This window comes from Rattus norvegicus, chromosome 13 (assembly GCF_036323735.1).
Source record: "Rattus norvegicus strain BN/NHsdMcwi chromosome 13, GRCr8, whole genome shotgun sequence".
Taxonomy (NCBI): Eukaryota; Metazoa; Chordata; class Mammalia; order Rodentia; family Muridae; genus Rattus; species Rattus norvegicus.
This window is the reverse complement of record NC_086031.1, coordinates 96,167,684-96,189,255: the sequence shown is the minus strand read 5'-3', so window position 1 is coordinate 96,189,255 and position 21,572 is coordinate 96,167,684. Positions and strand designations below refer to the sequence as shown.

General features: G+C 39.7%; 1 protein-coding gene across 18 annotated transcripts in view; it reads left to right on the top strand.

Moving 5' to 3' along the window:
* The window catches only part of Enah (ENAH, actin regulator), a 120,405-nt gene that overhangs the window by 80,586 nt on the left and 18,247 nt on the right, over nucleotides 1-21,572 (top strand). For 4 of the 18 annotated variants that reach the window (NM_001415736.1, XM_063272494.1, XM_039090926.2 and 1 more), the window contains exons 4-10: nucleotides 6,126-6,210; nucleotides 12,641-12,927; nucleotides 13,975-14,808; nucleotides 16,407-16,711; nucleotides 17,421-17,566; nucleotides 17,712-17,769; nucleotides 18,621-18,669. In NM_001415736.1, the coding sequence (NP_001402665.1) occupies nucleotides 6,126-6,210; nucleotides 12,641-12,927; nucleotides 13,975-14,808; nucleotides 16,407-16,711; nucleotides 17,421-17,566; nucleotides 17,712-17,769; nucleotides 18,621-18,669 (1,764 nt within the window). Of the gene's footprint in view, nucleotides 1-1,598; nucleotides 1,656-6,125; nucleotides 6,211-6,313; nucleotides 9,063-12,640; nucleotides 12,928-13,974; nucleotides 14,809-16,406; nucleotides 16,712-17,420; nucleotides 17,567-17,711; nucleotides 17,770-18,620; nucleotides 18,670-21,572 lie in introns of those variants that run through there. The other 14 variants (XM_063272500.1, XM_063272497.1, XM_063272498.1 and 11 more) reach the window with 7 other exon arrangements.

Here is a 21,572-nt window from a genome sequence, read left to right as displayed (position 1 = left end):
AGTCTCCTTGCAGTGGTAACAGTGCCTGCAGTCTGACGGTTGTCAGGTGACTATGCTGAAATGATTTCTCCTGGGATGGGGCAGCTTTTTTGCTGTCAGAAGCAAGGTGCTTTCTCAGGTTTTTCATGTAAGTTTTTTTTTTCTTTTAACTGTCCTTGTATGTTTTCCTGTTTGATATGGATTAAGGGAACTAAAGGGTGAAACCTGATAACGAGGTGTGTTCACTATTAAAGGTTTTGTGGGAGTAGCATGTATAAACACTGGTAAGACATTTTTATGAAGGAGTTTAAATTTAAAATCTAACTGTGGTCGTGGTTCTGCGATGTTTGTCTCCTTTCGCATGATCTCACCGGCTTGTTGAGCTCGCCCTTGAGTGCCTGTAGTTTATCACTGCCCTAAGTGTTGTGCATGCATCTTTGGGGATAGAGAGGTGGGTGAAAATACTTAGCAAAGGTGGCCTTAGCAATTTGTTTCACTGGTGTTTAAAATACCTACTGTATCAATACTTTAAAGTAAGATTTAATTGGATTATGTTGTCAATTACTAAAAATGGTGAAAATTTGTTATTCATGATCTATCTTGTTAAGTAAGCCTTTGAATATAAATTGGTTTGGTTCTGATTTTATTAAAACTTTTTACTTAGTAGAAGTTATCTTAAAGAATATACTTTTAGGTAAATCTAAAATACTGTCCTGTTTGCTTTAATATGGTCTTCCTTAAACCAACATGTATTTGAGCCGTGAACTGTTTTCTTAGTACCCATAAGAAAAGAAAATCTTCCCCTTGCTGAAAGGGTTTTCTGAAAAACTGTTGGTGTACCGTTTGCATGTTATTAATACTAAGCAAAAGAAATTTTTTTAATCCCAGTTTTAACTATTACCTTAATTTTGGATAAAGCATTTTTCTTTCCAGAAATTGCCACTTTCTCTTTGAGTTTTTCTTCTTAAAAACTTTTAATTTATTTCATTGATAAACTAAATTTTAATATAAACCATGTAGGTTAAATGGCTGGTTGTCGTTGGCCACATAAAATTTTTACTAATTCATTTTGTCGAATATGTTGTCGTATATAGGGGAAAATAGTAAAATGTGTCGCTGTAAACCTTGCTGATCATTGTTATGTTAAGTACAGAACTATCTCATATCAGTGGATATATATACACACACACACATATATATATATATGGCTTTTTATTTATAGCTTTTGGGGGTTTTCCAGCTGGTATAAAATGAACAATCTTAATTAACTAAATGAATCTTAAGTATTTCCCCTGAACTTTTTTTCTAATATAGTTCTCCTTAGTGGGAGGGTAGACCTCATGAAATTAATTCTGTTGGCCATGTATCTTATCTTTCTGTACTTCGTTCTCACTAATGTTTTAAAAAAATACAGTCTTACAATGCAGACTGCATTCTTCGATTGTATAACTCAGGAAATATTTAAGCTGTAAAATTATAAATTTTCCCAAATGAGGGTCTAGATAGGACGCATGTGTAAGTGCATTCTGAACATTTCAAAGCACCTTTTAGTACGTGTGAAGTTCTTCAGATGGCTCTGTTGTCCTTCGAAGCTTCTAACACCAAGGTGTCTGTTGCAGCCCAGAGCAAGGTTACTGCTACCCAGGACAGCACTAATTTGCGATGTATTTTCTGTGGTAAGCAACATTATGTTTACATTACTTTTTCAAGCTGTGGTACATAGTACTTGCCCATATCCATAACTTTTGTTTCTCTAGGCCATAGTCTGGCTTGTGGTGTTTGAGATCTGAAGCAGCTTCTGCTCTGTGTTGTGATAGTTGTGTTCACGTAGGTCACGTTGGCCTGGCTCCTCAGTTGGCTCATTCGCGAGGCTTTAACTAGAAATAGAACCTGAAAATATTCTTTTTGGGGGTTGGGGATTTAGCTCAGTGGTAGAGCACTTAAGGCCCTGGGTTTGGTCCCCACCTCTTCCAGTTTTTTTTTTTTTTTAATTATGATTTTCTTTGGGAACAGACATCTGATCTAATTTAAAAGAAAAAGGTATACATTTTTCATATGACTTGAGTAATGTAAATGTGCCTTGTTGGGAAGGCGCTCTTTTACTGACTTAGTTCTAGATGTGCATATCGTGAGGCAGACGGAAGCTCACTCTCAGTGCGTGGATTTCAGAGGACAGCACGCTGTATTTGGTAGCCTAGGCTTCTGTGCCTTTAGATTGTCACGGTCACTCCACTAGATATACATGTGTGTATATGCATGTATTATTTGCATGGATAAGTTAGGCATATCACATAGCCACTCCATGTTAGAGCTGATCAATCATTTATATATATAAATTTCTTATATATATAAATTTTTACACAGGGAAATTTTCTTTTATATAGAGAGATTAGTAAGTAAATACATACTGTCTGAATTCTCCTTATTCCAATTTAATTCTGAAACCTCCTATTTTGGAAATTCAAATTTCAAAATAAAGTCTTTCTTAATTATTTTAATTTTTTTTTTTTTTAGTTCACATATGCCTTTTTGACTCATACCTTGACTAGACTATTTTGTGAGAGACAATTATAAAGTGGTATGCTACAAAAATTTTTGAATTAATAGTTCAGCTAGTGTGTGTACTTTTTCCATGTAAACTTGGAATTTTTAGTATGGTCTCTCAATATTGTTGATACAGTTTCTGGTTCTTAAGTTGATATGCTTACTGGATTAGAGAAGCATGTTATAATAAGAAGGGGAAAAAAAAGAAAATTTTAATATATTTCATGGTTTCCCAAGTTACATTTTGATCTGCTCCAGCTGATACTTACAGCAGTGAGCACCTATTTCATGACTTGTTATAAGTCTTTCCTCCTCTCCCCCAGACTCCCAAGTCAGCACTGCAGATTGCTTAGTGTCAGTAACTTTATCTCTGGTCTTGTCTTGTCCTGGAGTTCTCCTGGGCCTCTATTATTAAACATTGATACTCGTGTGATTAGACCGCTCTTCAGCTCACTTTGAAAATGTACTTGATATTTGACTTTGTGCTTTTAAGGTTGAAATCCATGTGTAGAATGATAGCTTACCCAGTTTTAAAGGGGAAAGGGTAATTTGACCATATTAATAAAAGGGATTTTTAAATCATAAAATAACAGATTAAAAACACAGATTTCCTTTATAACAACCTTTTATTTGTATATAAACAATCTTCAGTCTGATTGCTAAATTTAAGTTTTAACTATTGTATATAATAGCACCTACTTGTCTTTTAGTTCTGTGGTTTTAAAAAGTCTGTGGCCAGTTGTTACCTAGATTCATGAGAATTAAAATGAGGAGAGTAAGTGAAATGTGCTTTAACCCAAACTCAGTATTGAAGGCAAGGCTAAAATGCCATTCTTACTGGAGAGAAGTTCATATTAGATTTCCATCATTTATAGAATGCTTATCAACAGCATTAGGAGCAGTAATTCCCAAACTTTGCATGTCTAGCCTGGGCAGGTTAGAACCAGCCGTGGCCTGGTTATCCGTCAGGCAGAGGACTAGAGCGGTGCCACTCATTTCTGCACCTTGGTCGTGTCTCCTTTTCCTTTTTTCTTAATTCTTTCTTCACAAAGATAACTGATAACCTATAAACCATGCGTGTTAACATACTGTCCTTTACCCATTGGGATGGCTATGAAAATACCTATTCTGTATTTTATGGGAAGACAGATACTCAATTTGGAATATGACCCATTTGAAAAAAAAATAGTATACATTCCAGAAAATACAGCTACTGATGACCTTGCCTAGCCTTAGTTTCTGCTTTCTGTTGTTTTGTAATGCCTTTGATACAACCCACCAATTTTATATCCCATCAAAATGTTTGACAAGAAGGAAAATGTAATTGTGTGCCTCTAGTTTATAACTTACCCAGAATTTTTACCTAATAATTATAGTATTTCATAATTGTTCTTAATTACATATATATTTCAGTATGCAGGATTTTTACAATTGGCAATATTGATGATGAAGAAGAAAAACAAAACAAGCAGATTAAATGTAGATACCACAGAATGCCAAAGGGGGGTGTTAATGCCCAGATAGACAAATGGCTTGCTACCATACAGCTATGAGTAAAGAACTGTGAGAGTTAATTCTGACCAAAATCCTTGGTTTAAAGGATCCCTTGAAGTTTTTCTTTTTATGTGGTAGGAATAAAAACTATGGTGAATTTCCACATTCAGTTTGTTTTATGAGTCACATCAGGATTCTTAGGGGCTTTTGGTAGTTTTGTTCTGCTGAGAGTGTGTTAAGTATGTGTAACCCACGGTAACTCTGACCTCATTCTCTCGGTTGCCTGTTAAATGCTGAGATTGCAGGCATACAGTACCACGTTGGGCCCAGAGATAGATTAAAAACAAACAAAATTGTTTAATAAGATCAATAATATTAAATTGAAATTTTTAATATTTTTAACTTGAATATATAGATTTCAGCTAAAAACATAGATTTAGTTCATTAATAGGATCATTGAGGTACAACGCCTTCTCTAGATGTGAGCACAACAGATTACTGACATCCAGCTGTCCCATTGTTTGTGCCATTGAGGTTTTCATTTAAACACTCAGGCATTATTTTCTAAACTAAGCCATAATGATCTTTAAGTTGGTTTTACAAATGCTTTCATTTTATAGTTTAAAATATAATAAATACAGGTATGGATATATAAATTATACTCCCCAATTTTTTTCAAAACATCATTGTGTTAATTTTCCAAACATTGTGTTAGGCAACAGCTATATTTTCATTTATGTAAACATTTATATGTTTGTTTGCTTTTAAAACGTGGGTGGTTTTTTTTTTTTCTTATTAATTACATGGAGTTGATTTTCTATTTTCTTTATTTGGTTCTCAAAGTATCAGGCTTATATTCTAATGAAATACATTGCTGCAGATGTCATCTAATTTGTCATTAGAGGGCAAATTAAATGACTAACCTAAAATCATGTAGAGATGAAAAGGTTAGTAGGTAAGTTCAGATCATTTTCCTGCTTTTCCACACTGGGAAGGGCCAGTGCAGTTACATCCTGATGAACCTTTGCCTCGCTGTGGGTCTGCTCCACTGGGTGGAAATGGCCGCTTTCATGGTCTTCGCTCAGCACAGTAGCATGTTCTAGAACACAGCACTGATTTACTCACTTTTTATAGTAGTGCTCTGCGAAACTCTGAGAAGTCAGGTACACTTCTCAGAGGGCGGAGGGAAACCGATTTGACTTTCTTGCTTTTACTGTTGTAGATTTCAAGGTTGTTCTAGCTTAACCTTAGATTGGTCATCTCATTGTATATTATCCCAGGTGCAACTTGTATCTCACTTAATTTTTATATCTGATGACAATAAGACTTCCCATAATTTAGCGACAGTCTAAGATGCTAAAGATGGGTCTGCATTATATATGGATGTTGGGAGTGGATGGTCAGTGGTTTCTTATGAGTTCCGTGTTTGTGTAAACATAGGGTCTCCCCCAACCCTCTGCCTTTCTTACCTCAAATGAAAAGTTAAGATTACCTATATAACATTAAAAATTCAGCTAAGTAGGTTAATACAGTATATGGAAGTTTAGCAAATGTTTGATTCACCAGTACTGGAAATGCCATGTCATTAAACAAAAATGGCAGCTCAAGTGGGCAAGTTTGATAAATGCATTAGCATTCTTCAGTCTAGTAATGAGGTTCTCATGCTCTCTCTCTCCTGTTTTTCATTTCCAGTGTTCTATTTAGGTGAGTTTTTAAATTCTGATTTTTCATTTAAGTTTTTTCTTCTCCACCTCATAAATAATTACCCCAAACAAAATGTCTCATTGTCTTAGAAAATGTCAAGCTCAGGTGCCTATTCAGACGCTCATTGAACCCTTGTTTTACTCAAGCTCTTCATATGTAAATGTTTATTTCCCTTTATTGTTGGTGTTCCCATCTGTCTGAAGTGAGTCTTCTGGAGACGATGGCTTATGCTGCAGCCTTTCATTTGCTGTGTGTTATGAAAAGCTTGTATTTTACTTTGCTAGATGAAAAGAAGATGCATTCTTTTAATATGTGATGGTTTTTTGTTGTTCTCATGGTTTAATTTCCTCAGCCCAGCTTGGTAGAGTGGTAATACTCATCTGTAATGTTTCCTCCCTTTATAGGGCCAACATTGCCTAGACAGAATTCACAGCTACCTGCTCAAGTTCAAAATGGCCCATCCCAAGAAGAGATGGAAATCCAGAGAAGGTAACTCCATACGTTTACACTTTCTTGTTTTGCAGCACACCTAAAGGACCTAACAACACATTATGTCCTTTAGTTCTTTGAAATTGTGAGTTTCATTCTATCTGCTTTTTTTGTAAAAAGCGTACTTGTGATACATCTAAAACTGTATTACAAAGACTTAGGATCTGTTCCCTAGTGTAAGCCTTTTTTTTCAATGTGAGTGCGTGTCCCACGTGCACCTGTGTGTACGTTAGAGGCCAGCATCAGCTGTCTGCATTTGCTTCCCACGCTATTTTTTAAAGCAGTCATTCAATGAATCTGGGGCTTACTGATTCTGCTAGACCGATGACTGGCGAGCTCCAGGGATCCTCAGCCCTGTCACTGGGGTTGTGGGCACCTGCCGTTCCTAGATTTTTTTTTTTTTTCATGTGTGCTGAGGATTGAATTTAAGCCCTACTTGCTTGCACAGCAAGCACTCATCAACTGAGCCATCTCCCAGCCCCATTAAGCCTTATTTTTATACTTAACATCTGTGACCAGAGTGGCTTTCACATGACCAGTTTAACTAGAAAGTCAAACTGTTAGCTAAATAAATTTTTAAGGCTTGTCTGATCTCAAGGGGTTACAGGTTTTAGTAGAATTTGAGAGAATCTGTTTATGGCTAATGTTGGTTGAACAAATTTGCAGCATTATCTCATTCATTTCATTGAGTACAATCAAGAGGTAGACTTGAAATTATAACAGCTTCATCCTTTCTCTGCCCTTTGGCCAAAATCAAGTGCATAATACCTTATTTAGGGCTGGATTTTCTCAGAATACATACAACCACACACACACAAACCTATATATCACTTACCATTTCAGTATGACTATGAAATCATTAAGACAGTTTACGTGGGGTTGGAGAGATGACTTAGTGGTTAAGAGCAGTGGTTGCCCTTCTAGCACCCACATACCACACAGCATCTGAAAGCTGTGTGTAACTTCAGTTCTTGGGGTTCAGTACTCTTTTATGCTCCCTGCAGGCACTATACACATACAATGCACAGACATACATGCAGGCAAAACACCCATCCATACACATAAAGTAAAAATAAATAGTTCTTTTTTAGAAAGAGTTTGCCCTGGACAACGATCGCTCAAGCCTTTAATCTCAGCACTTGGGAGGCAGAGGCAGAGGCAGAGGCAGACAGATCTCTTGAGTTCAAGGCCAGCCTGGTCTACAGAATGAATTCTAGGACAGCCAGGGCTACAGAGTTACCCTGTCTTGAAAAACTATAAATAGGGGGCTGGAGAGATGGCTCAGCAGTTAAGAGTACTGACTATTCTTCTAGAGGAGCCAGGTTCGAATCCCAGCACCCACATGGCAACTCAAAACTGTTGGTAACCCCAGAATTTGACACCCTCATTAAAAGAAGAGAAAAGCCATAATTAGGGCCTGGAGAAATGGCTCAGTGGTTAAGAACACTGGCTGCTCTTCCAAAGGACCCAGGTTCAAATCCCAGCATCCACATAGCAGCTCATAACAGCCTGTGATTCAAGTTCCAGGGGATAGATCACCCTCTGCTTAACGTGCCTACGTGGAGGCAGAAAACCAATGTAAATAAAATTAAATTTAAAAAAAGAACATAGGGGCTGGAGAGGTGGCTCAGTGGTTAAGAGCACCGACTGCTCTTCCTGAGGTCCTGAGTTCAAATCCCAGCAACCACATGGTGGTTCACAGCCATCTGTGAAGAGATCCGATGCCCTCTTCTGGTGTATCTGAAGACAGCTACAGTGTACTTATATATAATAAATGAATAAATCTTATATTTAAAAAAAAATGTTGCACTCTGTTAAAATGAGGGAAGAAATCAAGAACTGTATAACATAATTGTTGGGATCCAAGAAAAGTGGAACTGAGCCTGAAAGAGAAGGTTGTGCGTAGCTTGGGAGCAGCCTGTTTGCCTGGGTCAGGAAGCCCATGGTGGGTTTGCGTGAAGGAAGCAGGAGGGGTGAGTGAGGGGGCTGTGTGCAGTTCTTTTGTGGGTACATACATATGGGTACATACATACTGCAGACATGGAGGTAAGGAGGGAAGAAGGTATTAGTGCTTAGCATGGGGCTAAGGATTTCCCTGGAAAATAGCTGACAGATGGGAAGTAATGAAGCGTTGGGTCAGTATTGCTGGAGGAAGGAGAAGGAAAAACTGGGAAGTAGAGTAGGAGACGTCAGGGCTGGAGTATAGAGAGCCAGGGATAGAGCTCACAGAGGCCCTAGGTTCAGTTCCCATTGCCAACCCCCAGATCATGGTAATTAAGTCATTTGACAAGTAGGAAAAGAGTAACATCTAAGTATGACAAGTCAGGAATAGATACTTGTAAACCACGAGATAAATACAAGAATGTTAAAACTTGGTTGCTTCTGTAGGAAGAGGTCAGGAGTAGTGAGCGTTGGTAAGATGCTTTATGCTACTTTTAAACTAGGCATGGCTCTTACACGGTTTTATTTTAGTCTGTATAAAGTTGTTTGGCATTTTAAATATTAAACTTTGTTGATCTAATACTTTTCTTATACCATAATACAATTTTCTACACGTGTGTGTCCTTCATCAAATCTTTCTGGTTCCTACTTGTATTATTAATGTTTGACTTCTTTGGCTGTGATGGGAAAATATATTCTAAGAAACATGAGTCAGTCCTGCATTCATCTCAACATAGAAGGTAGTTTAGTTAACATCTATAAATAGCTTTCACATCATCACCACTACCTGCAAGTTATAAAGGGGGCATAAGAACCCCAGCCCAGAACTGAGGACCTGGAGTCATGAAAGTGTACAGCACTCCCATTACCCTCCAGAGGCAGCATGGACCAAGGGTTGATCGAGTTCTGGTGTAAGTATTGGCTCTTGTCTTAGGTGCTTTGTGATTTTAAAATTCAACTATCTTTTTTTTTAAACTAGTAGAGCGAAGAAATGCCCACATAGTGTAATAAAAAGGATATGTCTACACCAGCTGTAGTGGTGCACACCTTTTACCCCAGAGCTTGGGAGACAGAAACTAGAGAGTCTGTGTGAGTTCAAAGCCAGCTGGGGCTTTATAGTGAGACCCTGTCTCAGAAAAAAAGTTAATTTTAAAAAATACACATTTTTACTTTCTGGCATTACTCAGTATTAGCAACCAGAATGTTTTTGTTTGTTCTCCCACTTCATTTTATGAAATTGAAATCTATATTTACCCCCAAACTGTCCTAGGTAAAGGTGAATAAAATGTGTCCTGACATTCTGTTTATATTGTACATGTTTCACCAGACTGTCTTCATAAAAACATAAACTAACTGTGTGTGTGTGTATTGAATATGTTGTGAGCCAGTTTTTTGTTGCTGTGGTTTTGGTTTTTTTCTTTTTTCTCATCTGTTTCCATTTGGGAACTGATGTTTTGGAGAAAAATACTTCAATGATAGAAGAGAACTCTATCTCTTCTGTTTTTACTTAATATATTTAAAATACTTTAATGGCCATAATAGTATTCACTTATGTTTGTGACTGGAAAAGGTATGTAATTGTTTTCTCTGAAAAGCATTCAAATTACTGAAAATGTATAGTTTATAAAGTAAACAAGACTATTGGAATTTTTTCCACAACTCAGGATTCAGACACATGTGCTTTAGTAAAATCTGGAGATAATGGGCAGATAGCAACCAGACGTAAACAACTTCTTGGAGGAAGGGTTATAGTCAGATTTGTAAGCCTTTCAATTTAAGTAGGAATTATTCATGCCACCACAAATTTGTAAGTCAGAAAATTTCTGCTTGATAGTGTTTTCAGTGACATATACATAGACATCTTTTCAATGAGCAGGCTAAAAGCGTTCATTACTTTACTCAGACATCAGTCTCTTAAGTGTATCACTGCATACTTGAATTATCTATCAGCAAACCTGGAAATAGTCTTTGGCATTGTGCTTTTTTTCCTCATACACATTCTATCTTTTATTGATTGGGAGCCTTTAAGATTATTTTGCATGCAGAAGAGTCTTCTAAAGTCAGTACATTCCAGTTATAAATGTCATTACTTCAATACTGCTCCCAGCCTCATCCATACCTATCTTAGCTACAATGACTACCAAAAGTTCCTTCCTCTTGTGTCAGGGCATTATGTCGCTTTGAGAGACAGATGTCAACAGCATTGCTTTTTCACAATGCTCAGCAGTTAGAATGGAGTGAAACTCAGTCAGAACACCATGTAGCTCAGCCGGAGACAGGGGTTACGTAATTTTAGTGTAACCCTGACTCTTGGTTCTCCTATGGCTGTGTTAGTGTGTGTGTGGTGAGCATGGCTAGGCTTCTGCCATTAGACAGTGGCTATGCAAAGTTAAGACACAGGAGTCAGCTAAGATAGGAAACGGGTAGGGAAACGTTAGGACAGAAAGCTAATGTTTGTTGTGTTGTAATCTATATGTATTCCATATATTGTTTTGATTTGAATGAAGAGAGACAGAGAACAAAGTGTAAATATCCTAAAACTTAAACACACACCCCCCCCCCCCCCCCCGCCAAATTAGTAGTGGGCCCTTTTCTTTTTCATCTATGTTAGGTGTTTTGCCTGAAGGCCAGAAGAGGGTGTTAGATCGTCCAAAGCTGGAGTTACAGATTATTGTGAACCACTGGAGGTGCTGGGAATCAGTCAAAGCCAGGTCCTCTGTAGAGCAGCCAGTACTCTTTTGGGCTATTTGGGTTTGTTTTGTTTTTGTTTGTTTGTTTGGGGTCTTTTGGTTTTTTGTTTTTTATTTTTTGGGTTTTTTTTTGGGGGGGGGTTGTATTGTTTTTCTAGTCGGGTTTCTCTGTGTAACCTTGGTTGTCCTCAAACTCACTCTGTAGACCAAGTTGGCCTCAAACTCAGACATATGCCTGCCTTTGTCTCCCAAATACTGTGACCAAAAGTGTGCGCCACCACTGCCCAGCTCATTTTAAATTATTTATACTAAGTAATTTCCCACCTCCCATCTCCCCAAGAGTTACTCCCCAATTCCCGTCAGAAGGACCTCAAACAGCATAAGTAGCTACAATAAGACCAGGCACTACCGTCACATCAGGCAGCCCGTATTCACCACTGAGCCATAGCCCTGGCACTTACAGACTTGACATTTCAACCTCAGTTGAGTTTCTGCACTAAATGTATATTATTGGGGGTGGGGGAGGTCTCTGTCTTTTTTTTTTTAATGTAAAATTTCTTACTGAATCTGATGTCTTTCCAGCATTACCATTCTGATAGCTATCCCTCAATTGTGGTAGCTTGTGAATTATCAAATATCATATAGTAAATGTACCCTGAAAGTCTGATTTCTTTAGTCAGTTTCTTAACTACTCAGCAGAAGTTCTGCAGTAGGTTCCCTCCTGAGAGCCAGCGACTGCACCTGGGACATTGTGTGGAGAAAGGCTGTATTGTGAGTGAGATAAGGAGACAATTGACTTGAAGGACAGGCTTTTCCCTTGTTTTATAGCCAACTTAGATGGGGGAAAGTTCTTTTTCCAATATTTTACTGTTTTTTTGGGTTTTTGTTTTTTGTGTGTTGGTTTTTTTTTTTTGTTTGTTTGTTTTTGTTTGTTTTTTTGTTAATTCTGGGAAAAAAAAGGAAGCAGACTTTTTCTTTCATGTAGTAATAATGTAGGGTAAACTATATCCTACACTGGAGAGTGCTTAAACTCAAGAGCTAAGCACTGGTGTTGACCTGTTTGCGGGAATTAAAGGTTTAAGGTAATTTTCCCACTGACTATATCAGAAAAAGCAGATTTCAGAGTTGAAGTGAAATGGTACTGATTTATTTGAATTTTAAAGTTTATGTGTATGTGTAGGTACATTGTACCAAGTAACTATAGTTACCTATACAAAGTCTTAGTGATTTATTGTTTATTTCTCACTTAACTGGGTTTATTTTCAATTCAGCAAATGTTTATTTAGCTGTAGCTATGATCATTGTGTTTTCTGAAATAACTTATGCAGCTTAAAATGTTTCTTTTCTTTTTTTGTTTTTTCCTTTTTTTCTTTTTTTCGGAGCTGGGGACCGAACCCAGGGCCTTGCGCTTACCAGACAAGCGCTCTACCACTGAGCTAAATTCCCAACCCAAAATGTTTCGTTTTTTAAGAAGAGGAGATTATGTCATTTTATGATTATTTCATCATCTGATTAACATAATGAGGTGGTCATTAAAGTGGCAGGCTTATTTGTAACTCTATTTTCACAAATTGTGTTGATTGAGCCCATGTTAAGAGCTTATTAGCCCCTTGGGATAAGATACACATTTTTTTACTTCTGTATATATAGATTTTATACGGCTGTAAGGAAGCCTTCCTTCGTGGGGAAGTAGTGACAATGGGTTCTGCATCTGAGTCGGACGCGAAGTGAACATCCACTTACTTAAGTGCCGTAGAGCCATACACGCATATTTTCATTCGTCCAATGTGTAATTTCAGGCAACTGCAAGAGCAGCAGCGACAGAAGGAGCTGGAGAGGGAGCGAATGGAGAGGGAAAGGTTGGAGAGAGAACGACTAGAACGAGAGAGGCTAGAGAGGGAGCGCCTGGAACAGGAGCAGCTGGAGCGGCAGAGGCAGGAGAGGGAGCACGTGGAGCGCCTGGAAAGGGAGCGCCTGGAGCGGCTGGAGAGAGAGAGGCAAGACCGAGAGCGAGAGCGCGAGCGCCTGGAACAGCTGGAGCGAGAGCAAGTGGAGTGGGAGAGAGAGCGCAGAATGTCCAATGCTGGTAAGGAGTCTGCGGATGCGCGTGCGCCTCCTACCTCCGAGCAGGGCAGGGCCCTGCGCAGTTGTCAAGGGTGATATTTCACATGTGCAGCGCTTGGGAACAAGCGGTACAGTTTCCAGTTAGGATAAGTGCTCAACAATTATTGCTTCCGTGTTTCTTTTATTGCTTAGAAACTAAAAGAAAGCTCTTGGGAAGTTTTAGTCTGTCGGTTTAATTTTTCTCACCGCCCTAAAATTCAGCTATAAAGAGTGAATGTGTTTTTATGCAAAGATTTTTTTATAATGATCTTGGAAGATATTTCCCTTGTGCAGTTACTTAAAATTATCACCTACTGTATATATTATGCTACGTACAGCAAGGAGTTAGCTTGGTTATAGTTAGATTTCTAGAGGAAACATTAAAATAGATGAAAATATTCTCTCAAAAATAACTGGGTATCTGAACATTTTCTGGCGTTGTGAAAGTCACAGTCTGATGGGATTTGTAGTGTCATAGAGGGTTATGATAGAGTAAACCTCTAAGGGGGTTAGTGTTTATCAAAGGATTTTATTTGTGAGCCATACATCGGAAGCCAGTGTGGGTTCCGTATTGCTTAGTTGGTTAGTTCATTGTTTTTAACTGCATAACTGTCTGGAGTTAGGGCTAGGAAGATAGAAATGTCCACAAATAAGCCCTGGGTTGGGTGTTCCTTTCCTGTTGTAGTAAACATTTGCAAGGTTTGAAACAACTCCGCTTATTCTGCTGTTTAATCGTTTTGATGCCGTTTTTAGTGGGATAAGTCATAAAGTTAAGACTGTTACTATCCTTTTCTTATAGAGGATAAATTATTAATCCGCATATTTAGAAAAACTTACTTCATCCTCTTTCGGGTTTCAAAATGTGCTTACAAGTTACGTTTTCTCCAGTGGAGACAGTTATCTGCCTAGTTCTAACTGTAATCCACGTTTATACGTTGTGTCTGATTGCTGGTTTTGTGGCTTCACTAGCTCCCTTTTTCTCTCTCCTTTTTTATCCTGTCTTTTGCGGCTGCTTTCCGCCTATGTCCAGCTCCATCTTCAGACAGCTCCCTGTATAGCGCTCCACTTCCTGAGTATTCCAGTTGCCAGCCTCCTTCAGCACCTCCTCCATCATACGCTAAAGTCATCTCAGCTCCGGTGTCAGACGCCGCTCCTGATTATGCTGTAGTGACTGCTTTGCCACCTACTTCCACACCCCCTACACCACCACTGCGACACTCAGCGACACGTTTTGCAACATCTCTAGGTTCAGCCTTCCACCCTGTTCTTCCCCATTACGCCACAGTTCCTCGTCCTCTGAACAGAAACTCTCGACCTTCTTCTCCTGTGAACACACCCTCTTCTCAGCCTCCAGCTGCGAAGTCCTGTGCCTGGCCTACTTCCAATTTCTCGCCCCTCCCTCCATCTCCTCCAATAATGATTAGCAGCCCCCCTGGCAAAGCTACTGGCCCACGGCCTGTCCTTCCCGTTTGTGTCTCCTCTCCTGTGCCCCAAATGCCTCCGTCACCAACAGCACCCAATGGGTCGCTAGACTCTGTAACATACCCAGTGTCTCCACCGCCTACCTCAGGGCCAGCAGCGCCACCTCCGCCGCCACCGCCACCGCCGCCACCACCACCACCACCGCCACCGCCGCCGCTGCCTCCCCTCGCCTCACTCTCACACTGTGGATCACAGGCTTCTCCTCCTCCAGGCACCCCTCTTGCCTCAACTCCCTCATCCAAGCCCAGTGTTCTCCCTTCTCCCTCTGCAGCTGCCCCTGCCTCTGTGGAGACCCCTCTAAATCCTGAGCTGGGAGACTCCTCTGCTTCCGAGCCAGGCTTGCAGGCAGCCTCTCAGCCGGCCGAGACGCCAGCCCCACAGGGTAAGGCTTCACCACTGCTGCTGACCACTGGTCCCTCAGTGTAGTGCACAGCAACAACCTTTCTGCCTAGAAGAGTGGGTCCAGTGGTTTAGTAGTTGAGCATCTCTATGCAAAGTACTGTGTGGTTTTTTAAATGTAGAAAATTAAAATGAATGATTTTTTTTAAATCCTGGGCCTTAATTGTATAGAAGGATATAGTATGGGAGATGTCGTATTGTGTTATAGAAGGTGCTTGCTAATATTTAGGGGCCCCAATACTAACTAATACATTTATTTTTTAAACTTCACTAGAAAACGTGACCGTCTCATCTTCCCTGGGGTAGATATGAGATGCTTTCCTAGAGACATGGAGATCTGTTTAATAGAGACATCACCCCTGAGTTTCCTCCAGAGCACTTCAGCTCTAAGAGACTTTCTCATTTTGGCCTATCCTGTATTGAGCTCTCTGTATTAGACCTTCAGGATGGGTAGCCTCAGGCCCTTTGCAGAAGATGGCAGGGCGTTGGCAGGCTTGGTGTGACCCCCAGAGGATTCTGTTGCAAGTGTTGGTATACAGACCCAAGATCCTTGAAGGTTTTTCACAAATGCAGGCCGTGATGATTGTTATAACCCAGATTTAATAAGACCTTTTGTTAAAAATGAGTTTTTTGGTGGATTTTTGGAAAGGGTAAATAAAATTCTAGGATGTGTAATTGTGTAATGTAATATCTCACTGATTGACTTCTGAACAAGAGGTACCGCTAGACTGAAAAGGCTAAATGTCCTCCTCCTGGTGTGCAGAACTCAGTCTTCAGAATGGGACAGCTCACTTTTAGCCCTTCATTGCTCTGCTGTTGCCTGGTCAAGCCTCAGGGGAACAGCGTACAAACTCACTAGCTTTACAAGAACAAAAATTAGCCCTGTTAAGCCTTAAATAAATATTTATTAATTTGGTTTTTTTTTATTTTTAAGTAAGTTTTTTACTCTGTGATATATATTTAAATACTTTCTGTATACCAACCTTGAGGGCTAAAATAACTTTATATTTAAATTCTTAATTCTCAGTTAGTGTGAGGTTTTACCTGATATTAGTTCAGTTTATTTCTTTGGTAATTCTGAACCCAGGCTACATGTAGAATCATTTTAAGAGACTTAAACCTGAGGCCCTTCTCTAAGGATTTCATCCTGTCTGTCTGTAATCAGACACCTTTGTCATCATGGTCAAGTGTGTTCTCTCAGCACATAAGGTTTAGTTTATCTTAGGTCTGTTACCTCAGGCAGTGCTAACCACCTCCGTGTGTGTGTGTGTGTGTGTGTGTGTGTGTGTGTGTGTGTGTGTAACACTAAATTTGTACAAATATTTGTCTTCAAATCCCTGGTGGGTGGGATTAGTTTTATTACAAAAAGTTTAATATTAAATGGTTGTATGTGCACTTGGGCTTTCAATTCTAGTATCTTTAGTTAAAAACTAGCATTATGTCTTAAGTATTATGGTAAATTATTTTCTTGGATGCTGTGTCTGAGCCACTTACTTGAGGATAGCATTCTATGATCTGCCCATGTAAAATACAATGACTTAGCTCTGTTGTTGACGACTGTGTTACTCTTCTGTCTCTCAGGCCATGTCTTGGGACCACCTGCACCTCCACCACCACCCCCCCTACCATCAGGCCCTGCCTATGCTTCAGCACTTCCCCCTCCTCCTGGACCCCCTCCACCACCTCCACTGCCATCCGCTGGACCTCCTCCTCCACCGCCTCCACCACCCCCTCTTCCTAATCAAGTTCCTCCCCCTCCTCCACCACCTCCTGCCCCTCCCCTCCCCGCATCTGGAATTTTCTCTGGATCCATGTCAGAAGACAATCGCCCTTTAACTGGACTTGCAGCTGCAATCGCGGGAGCAAAACTTAGGAAAGTGTCTCGGGTAAATTACCAAGTTACTGACCTTTTAAATGTGTGTCTGACTGTGTCTCAGTGTCTAAAATAGTGGAATTACAGTATTATGTTGGTGTGAACTGGCTTTAACTCGACTGATTAAAAACCAACAATTTAAAATTTTAAAAAAGGTGGAGTGGGAGGAGTTTTGGCTGGAGGTTTACTAGTTAACATTTGACTGACATTTGCCTATGTTTTCTCTGTGCATATGTCCTTTACTACACTTCAGTGTAAATTTGGAGGGAGTAGCTAATGATTTTCGCACCAAGTTTTTTTCTAGTTCAGGAGCATTTGTTAAATTTAGCTGAATTGTCCCTTAATCAGTGACAGTTGCTCCGTTTCTATCACCTTTACAAACACAGTTGTTTTTTAAAATTAACTTTCAGTTTGGTTTATGATATTTTTCCCTGAATATTGGATTTAAATTATATGTTTGGGATAAAAAAAAGTGACAAGGACTTTATCTTTCTCAGTGTATCGTATGGAGAGATAAATTGTTCCATCCCATTATTGGCGATCTTAACTTTGATAGAATTCTCCCTGATATTTTAAGTCCATGTATTCACTCTATTGGTTCTCCAATTGTAAAAAATAGAACTGTTTTAGGATCAATGAGGATGTGTTCTTCTGTGTTGAATATTTTGGTAAACATTATTATCTACATCGGAAATTATTATGTGTTGTGTGTTCTCATTAAGGTGGAGGATGGCTCTTTCCCAAGTGGAGGAAATACTGTGAGTGTGAACTTGGCCTCATCCAAAACAGATTCTGGTCGTGGCAATGGACCCCTTCCTCTAGGGGGCAGTGGCTTAATGGAAGAAATGAGTGCCCTGCTGGCCAGGAGGTAAGACATTTTATTGTAATGGGTATATCCAGAACAAGAAAGATTTTGATAATTTTGCCCTCTTCTCTTTTAGAACAAGAGTAGATAGATGATAGCCAAAGGTAGGTAGGTGATATAAAATTTTTTAATTAATTTGCCTTTCCAGGAGAAGAATTGCTGAGAAGGGATCAACAATAGAAACAGAACAAAAAGAAGACAGAAGTGTAAGTGAATGTAAAAATCTCTCCCTTAAGATGTGGAGCTCAAGCCCAGCTCCTTCAGAAACTCGCGTGGGGATTACTTAATCTGAACTTAATGTTTGCGCTTATGTTTCCTCATTTCATTTCTAACTACAGAACCATTACAAATGGTTTGAGTATTATATATCAAGTTGTAATCTCGGGGTTGGGGATTTAGCTCAGTGGTGGAGCACTTGCTAGGCCCTGGGTTCGGTCCCCAGCTCTGAAAAAAAAAGAAAAAAAAATTGTAATCTCATTCTTCGTGAATTGAGTTGAATATGGGGAGTTGTGGGGAAAGTTTTGAAGTTCAAACCTGTAAAGTTAATTTGTTCTTATACTCACCTTTAAGTGAGTGAATGAATTCTTTGTGCTATGTAAGATTAAAGAACTGTGTTAAATCAACAGTTTGTACATTACCCTTATGGACTCTTAGTTCATTAGCTATGCCCCTTAAGAGTATACCCTTCATGTGTGCTCCACATTTCAGCTGGGTAAACTTCTTTTATCTGTTCTCTATGTTACCATTGAACACAGGCTATAGTGGTTCTCTGTGCCATCTGGCCTCCTCTTAGAGCATTATTCAAACCTGTCCCATCAGGTTCCTGAGGGTGACTAGTCCGGGTACTTAGAACTTACAGAGAAAGCTCCTTGGGAAGGCAGTGGGGAGAAACCTGAGGGGGAGCCAAGAAGGGGATGGGCCAGAGTGTAAGCAGGACAAGACAGATGGTGGGACGGGAGGGGCAGAGAGGACGTGGAAGGGAGCCCGGAAACCTAGCTGCAGAGAGCCGTGCTTTCTAGTGAATGTGTTGTTAGAGTGACTCTTTCTATTTATTTAGGAAGATGCAGAGCCTGTAACTTCTAAGGCAGCATCAACAAGTACACCTGGTAAGTTCAGGAGGAAACAATCCATTAAGTGCTAATTCTGCTAACTAAAAGTCCCCTTTCCTGTGTTTGGTGCAAGTGACTGCTCACTAAAATGTTAAAAGTGCTTTGTATATATTTGAAAGCACCAACCTTTCTTCTGCCTTTTGTGATCTCATAAATCACAATGCTTTTCTTCCTAATACTGAAATCTGTTAAAACCTAACATTTTTTTGTTAGTGCTGTCTAGGCAAATAGCATAATGTATGTGTGTATGTGTATGTGTTTTCTTTGTGTTATGGACTTGAGAGTATTCATTACAGGGAACTATTTTAAACAGTTCTTAAAAGTAGAAGACGAAATGAGCATGTTAGGTAGCTTACAGTGTATTTCAAACCCCTCTCAACTGAAGAAACTAACCCTCACTTTCTGTGCAGCCATTGACTCTTAGTAGCTCTTTGTCTAGGGTTGGGCTACATGGAATTCACTGTGTCTGTGTTGGCACATTAGTTGGTGTCGCTATGCAACTGTGTTACGATGATTTCTTGGGTACAGCTTCCATGTCATGTCTAGGGGACACTATCTTGTAAATGTGATGTTTATTTGCCAGATGTAATTGTTGTCTCCGAGGCTTACTACTGAGGCTTACTACTGAGGAAGCTCTCCTTCCGTGTTCTTTCTGAACTCTGGCTGGCTGGTTCAACTCAGCTGGTCTGACTCAAAACTTGTGTCCAAGCTGACTGATTCAGGCTGGCTGCTTTTGGCTTCTCACTTGAATCGCTCTGCTTGGCCTCAAACTAACTCTGGCAATTTGTTCTTTTCTGGCTCCTTCTCGTTCTCTGGCTCATTCTGTCTGCACCTACAACCTCTCTCTACAAAACTGTCCTGATAAAACTGACCCCTTGTCTGTCTGTCTGTCTGTCTGTCCGTCCGTCCGTCCGTCCGTCCGTCCGTCCATCCATCCATCCATACATACATCCATACATACATCCATCCAATCCAATCCAATCTAATCTACCTATGTGTGCTGCTCTCCTAAGTCTCCTTTCTCTCCTCTGCTGTTCTTCTGAGGGTTGGGTGAATCTTATCTCTGACTCTTTTGTCAAATCTTTCTCTGATTCATCCCTTTGTCTGCCTCGTTAGACACCACTTTCAGACATAGCTACTTCCTTCTTCAAACTAACTTTACTTTTATTGTTTGGGATTAAAGGTGGGTACTAAGGGTGTGTCTATATTCCAGCCAGATGGATTAAAGGTGTATCATTCCAGCCAGATCACACAGACCTACAGATTCTTTGGATGTGATCCCTTACCAGAGAAGTCATGTTCCTGGATTAAGATTCTTCTACACTTGGGGGTTGAGGATTTAGCTCAGTGGTAGAGCTCTTGCCTAGCAAGCTCAAGGCCCTGGGTTCAGTCCTCAGCTCCAAAAAAAAAAAAAAAAAAAAAAAAAAAAGATTCTTCTACACTGTCTAGCATTAGGCCTGGTCCTTTGGCTCTTAGAAGCTTCCCACCCTCCCATCTGTGATGTTCCTGAACTTGAGATGTAAGAGTTTAGATATACTAATTGGAGTTGGCACACTGTCAGTCATTTAGGCTGCATAGTTGTGGATCTTACAATAGTCTCCATCTGTTGCCCAAAAAAAAAAAAAAAAGGTGAAAACTATATTTATCTGAGGATATAAAGATAAGTATTTAATAAAGTTAGAAATTATGTTAGCTTAGGAAAATGACAGTAGTAGGTTTTCCTCTCAGGTCATTTTCCCCACTCAAATATTTTTCTTTTGAAGTTAGCTGTTGATAGATTTATTCTTGTCATTAAGACCTGTTTTCCAAGTCCACCTTGGTTTTGCTCTAAAATAAGGCTTGGTACATTATCTTAATAAAAAAAATTCAGTGGTTTGTAATCTGCATATAAAATCAGGACCTCATTCAAAAAGGTTCTTTTTCATTTATTTCATTCAATTCTTCAAATTGACGTTGTGTAAAGCATTTAATGAGCCAAACGGTGAGTTTTTTTAAGTTTTTAAGATTAAAAATTCTTAAGCACAACAACTCATGGGATGTTAACTGGGGGTGACCTGTCGGTCTGGGCTGTCTTTGGAGAACATGGCCTGGCTGAAGCTAGAAAGTGAGCAATGTCATGAGCAGAGGTGTGGTGTCATAGCGGAGTAAGAAGAAACTAAGGAATAACAAGTTGACTTACCTGTCTAGAACTTATTTTTGAGGATTCTTGGGAAAATGAGTTTGAAACGAATGTTAGGAGACTGTTAGGAAGTGATCAGTAGTAGATGTAGGCTTTATCTTCAAACATTCTCCTTGACATGTGAGTCAGCTGAAACTCTTTGGGAGAACTTTAAAATAGCCCTTGTTGGCTTTGTACTGTGGAACTGTGGAAGACTGAGAGGGAAAGCACTTGGGAAACCTGCTTGAGCCGGTGTTTTCAGACTGCTTACAGGTAACCAAGCCTCCACCCTGTTCCTATAATATAACTGTGCTCCTCAGAGAAGAGACACCCAACCCCCTGCTTCCATGAGGCTGAGTGTTTTTTCTTCCATCCATCTTGTCCCTGCTGTTTTTTATGTTGCTAGCTCTGGAACCTGCCATTCCAGCGTTCGCTGACACAGTGCCTTGGCTATTCCCACACATAAAGGAAAATGGAATCCTGATAAAGAACGGGAAGATCAATGGCAACTCTATGGTTCTTCTCTTAGATGCCCGGCAACAGCAATTTAGAGCCCAAAGCAGGGCTTCAGAGAAGTTTAAACTTAGTTTTGCATACATTTTGGAGAGACTATAAAGCCTCCTCTTGAGTGAGATTGTGTAGAAGCCACATGAGGGGAGACATTGGAAGATGAAACAGAGTTTGTTATATAAAACTATACAGTGAGGTCGTGACCCATAGATAGACTTGATTTCACTGTGAT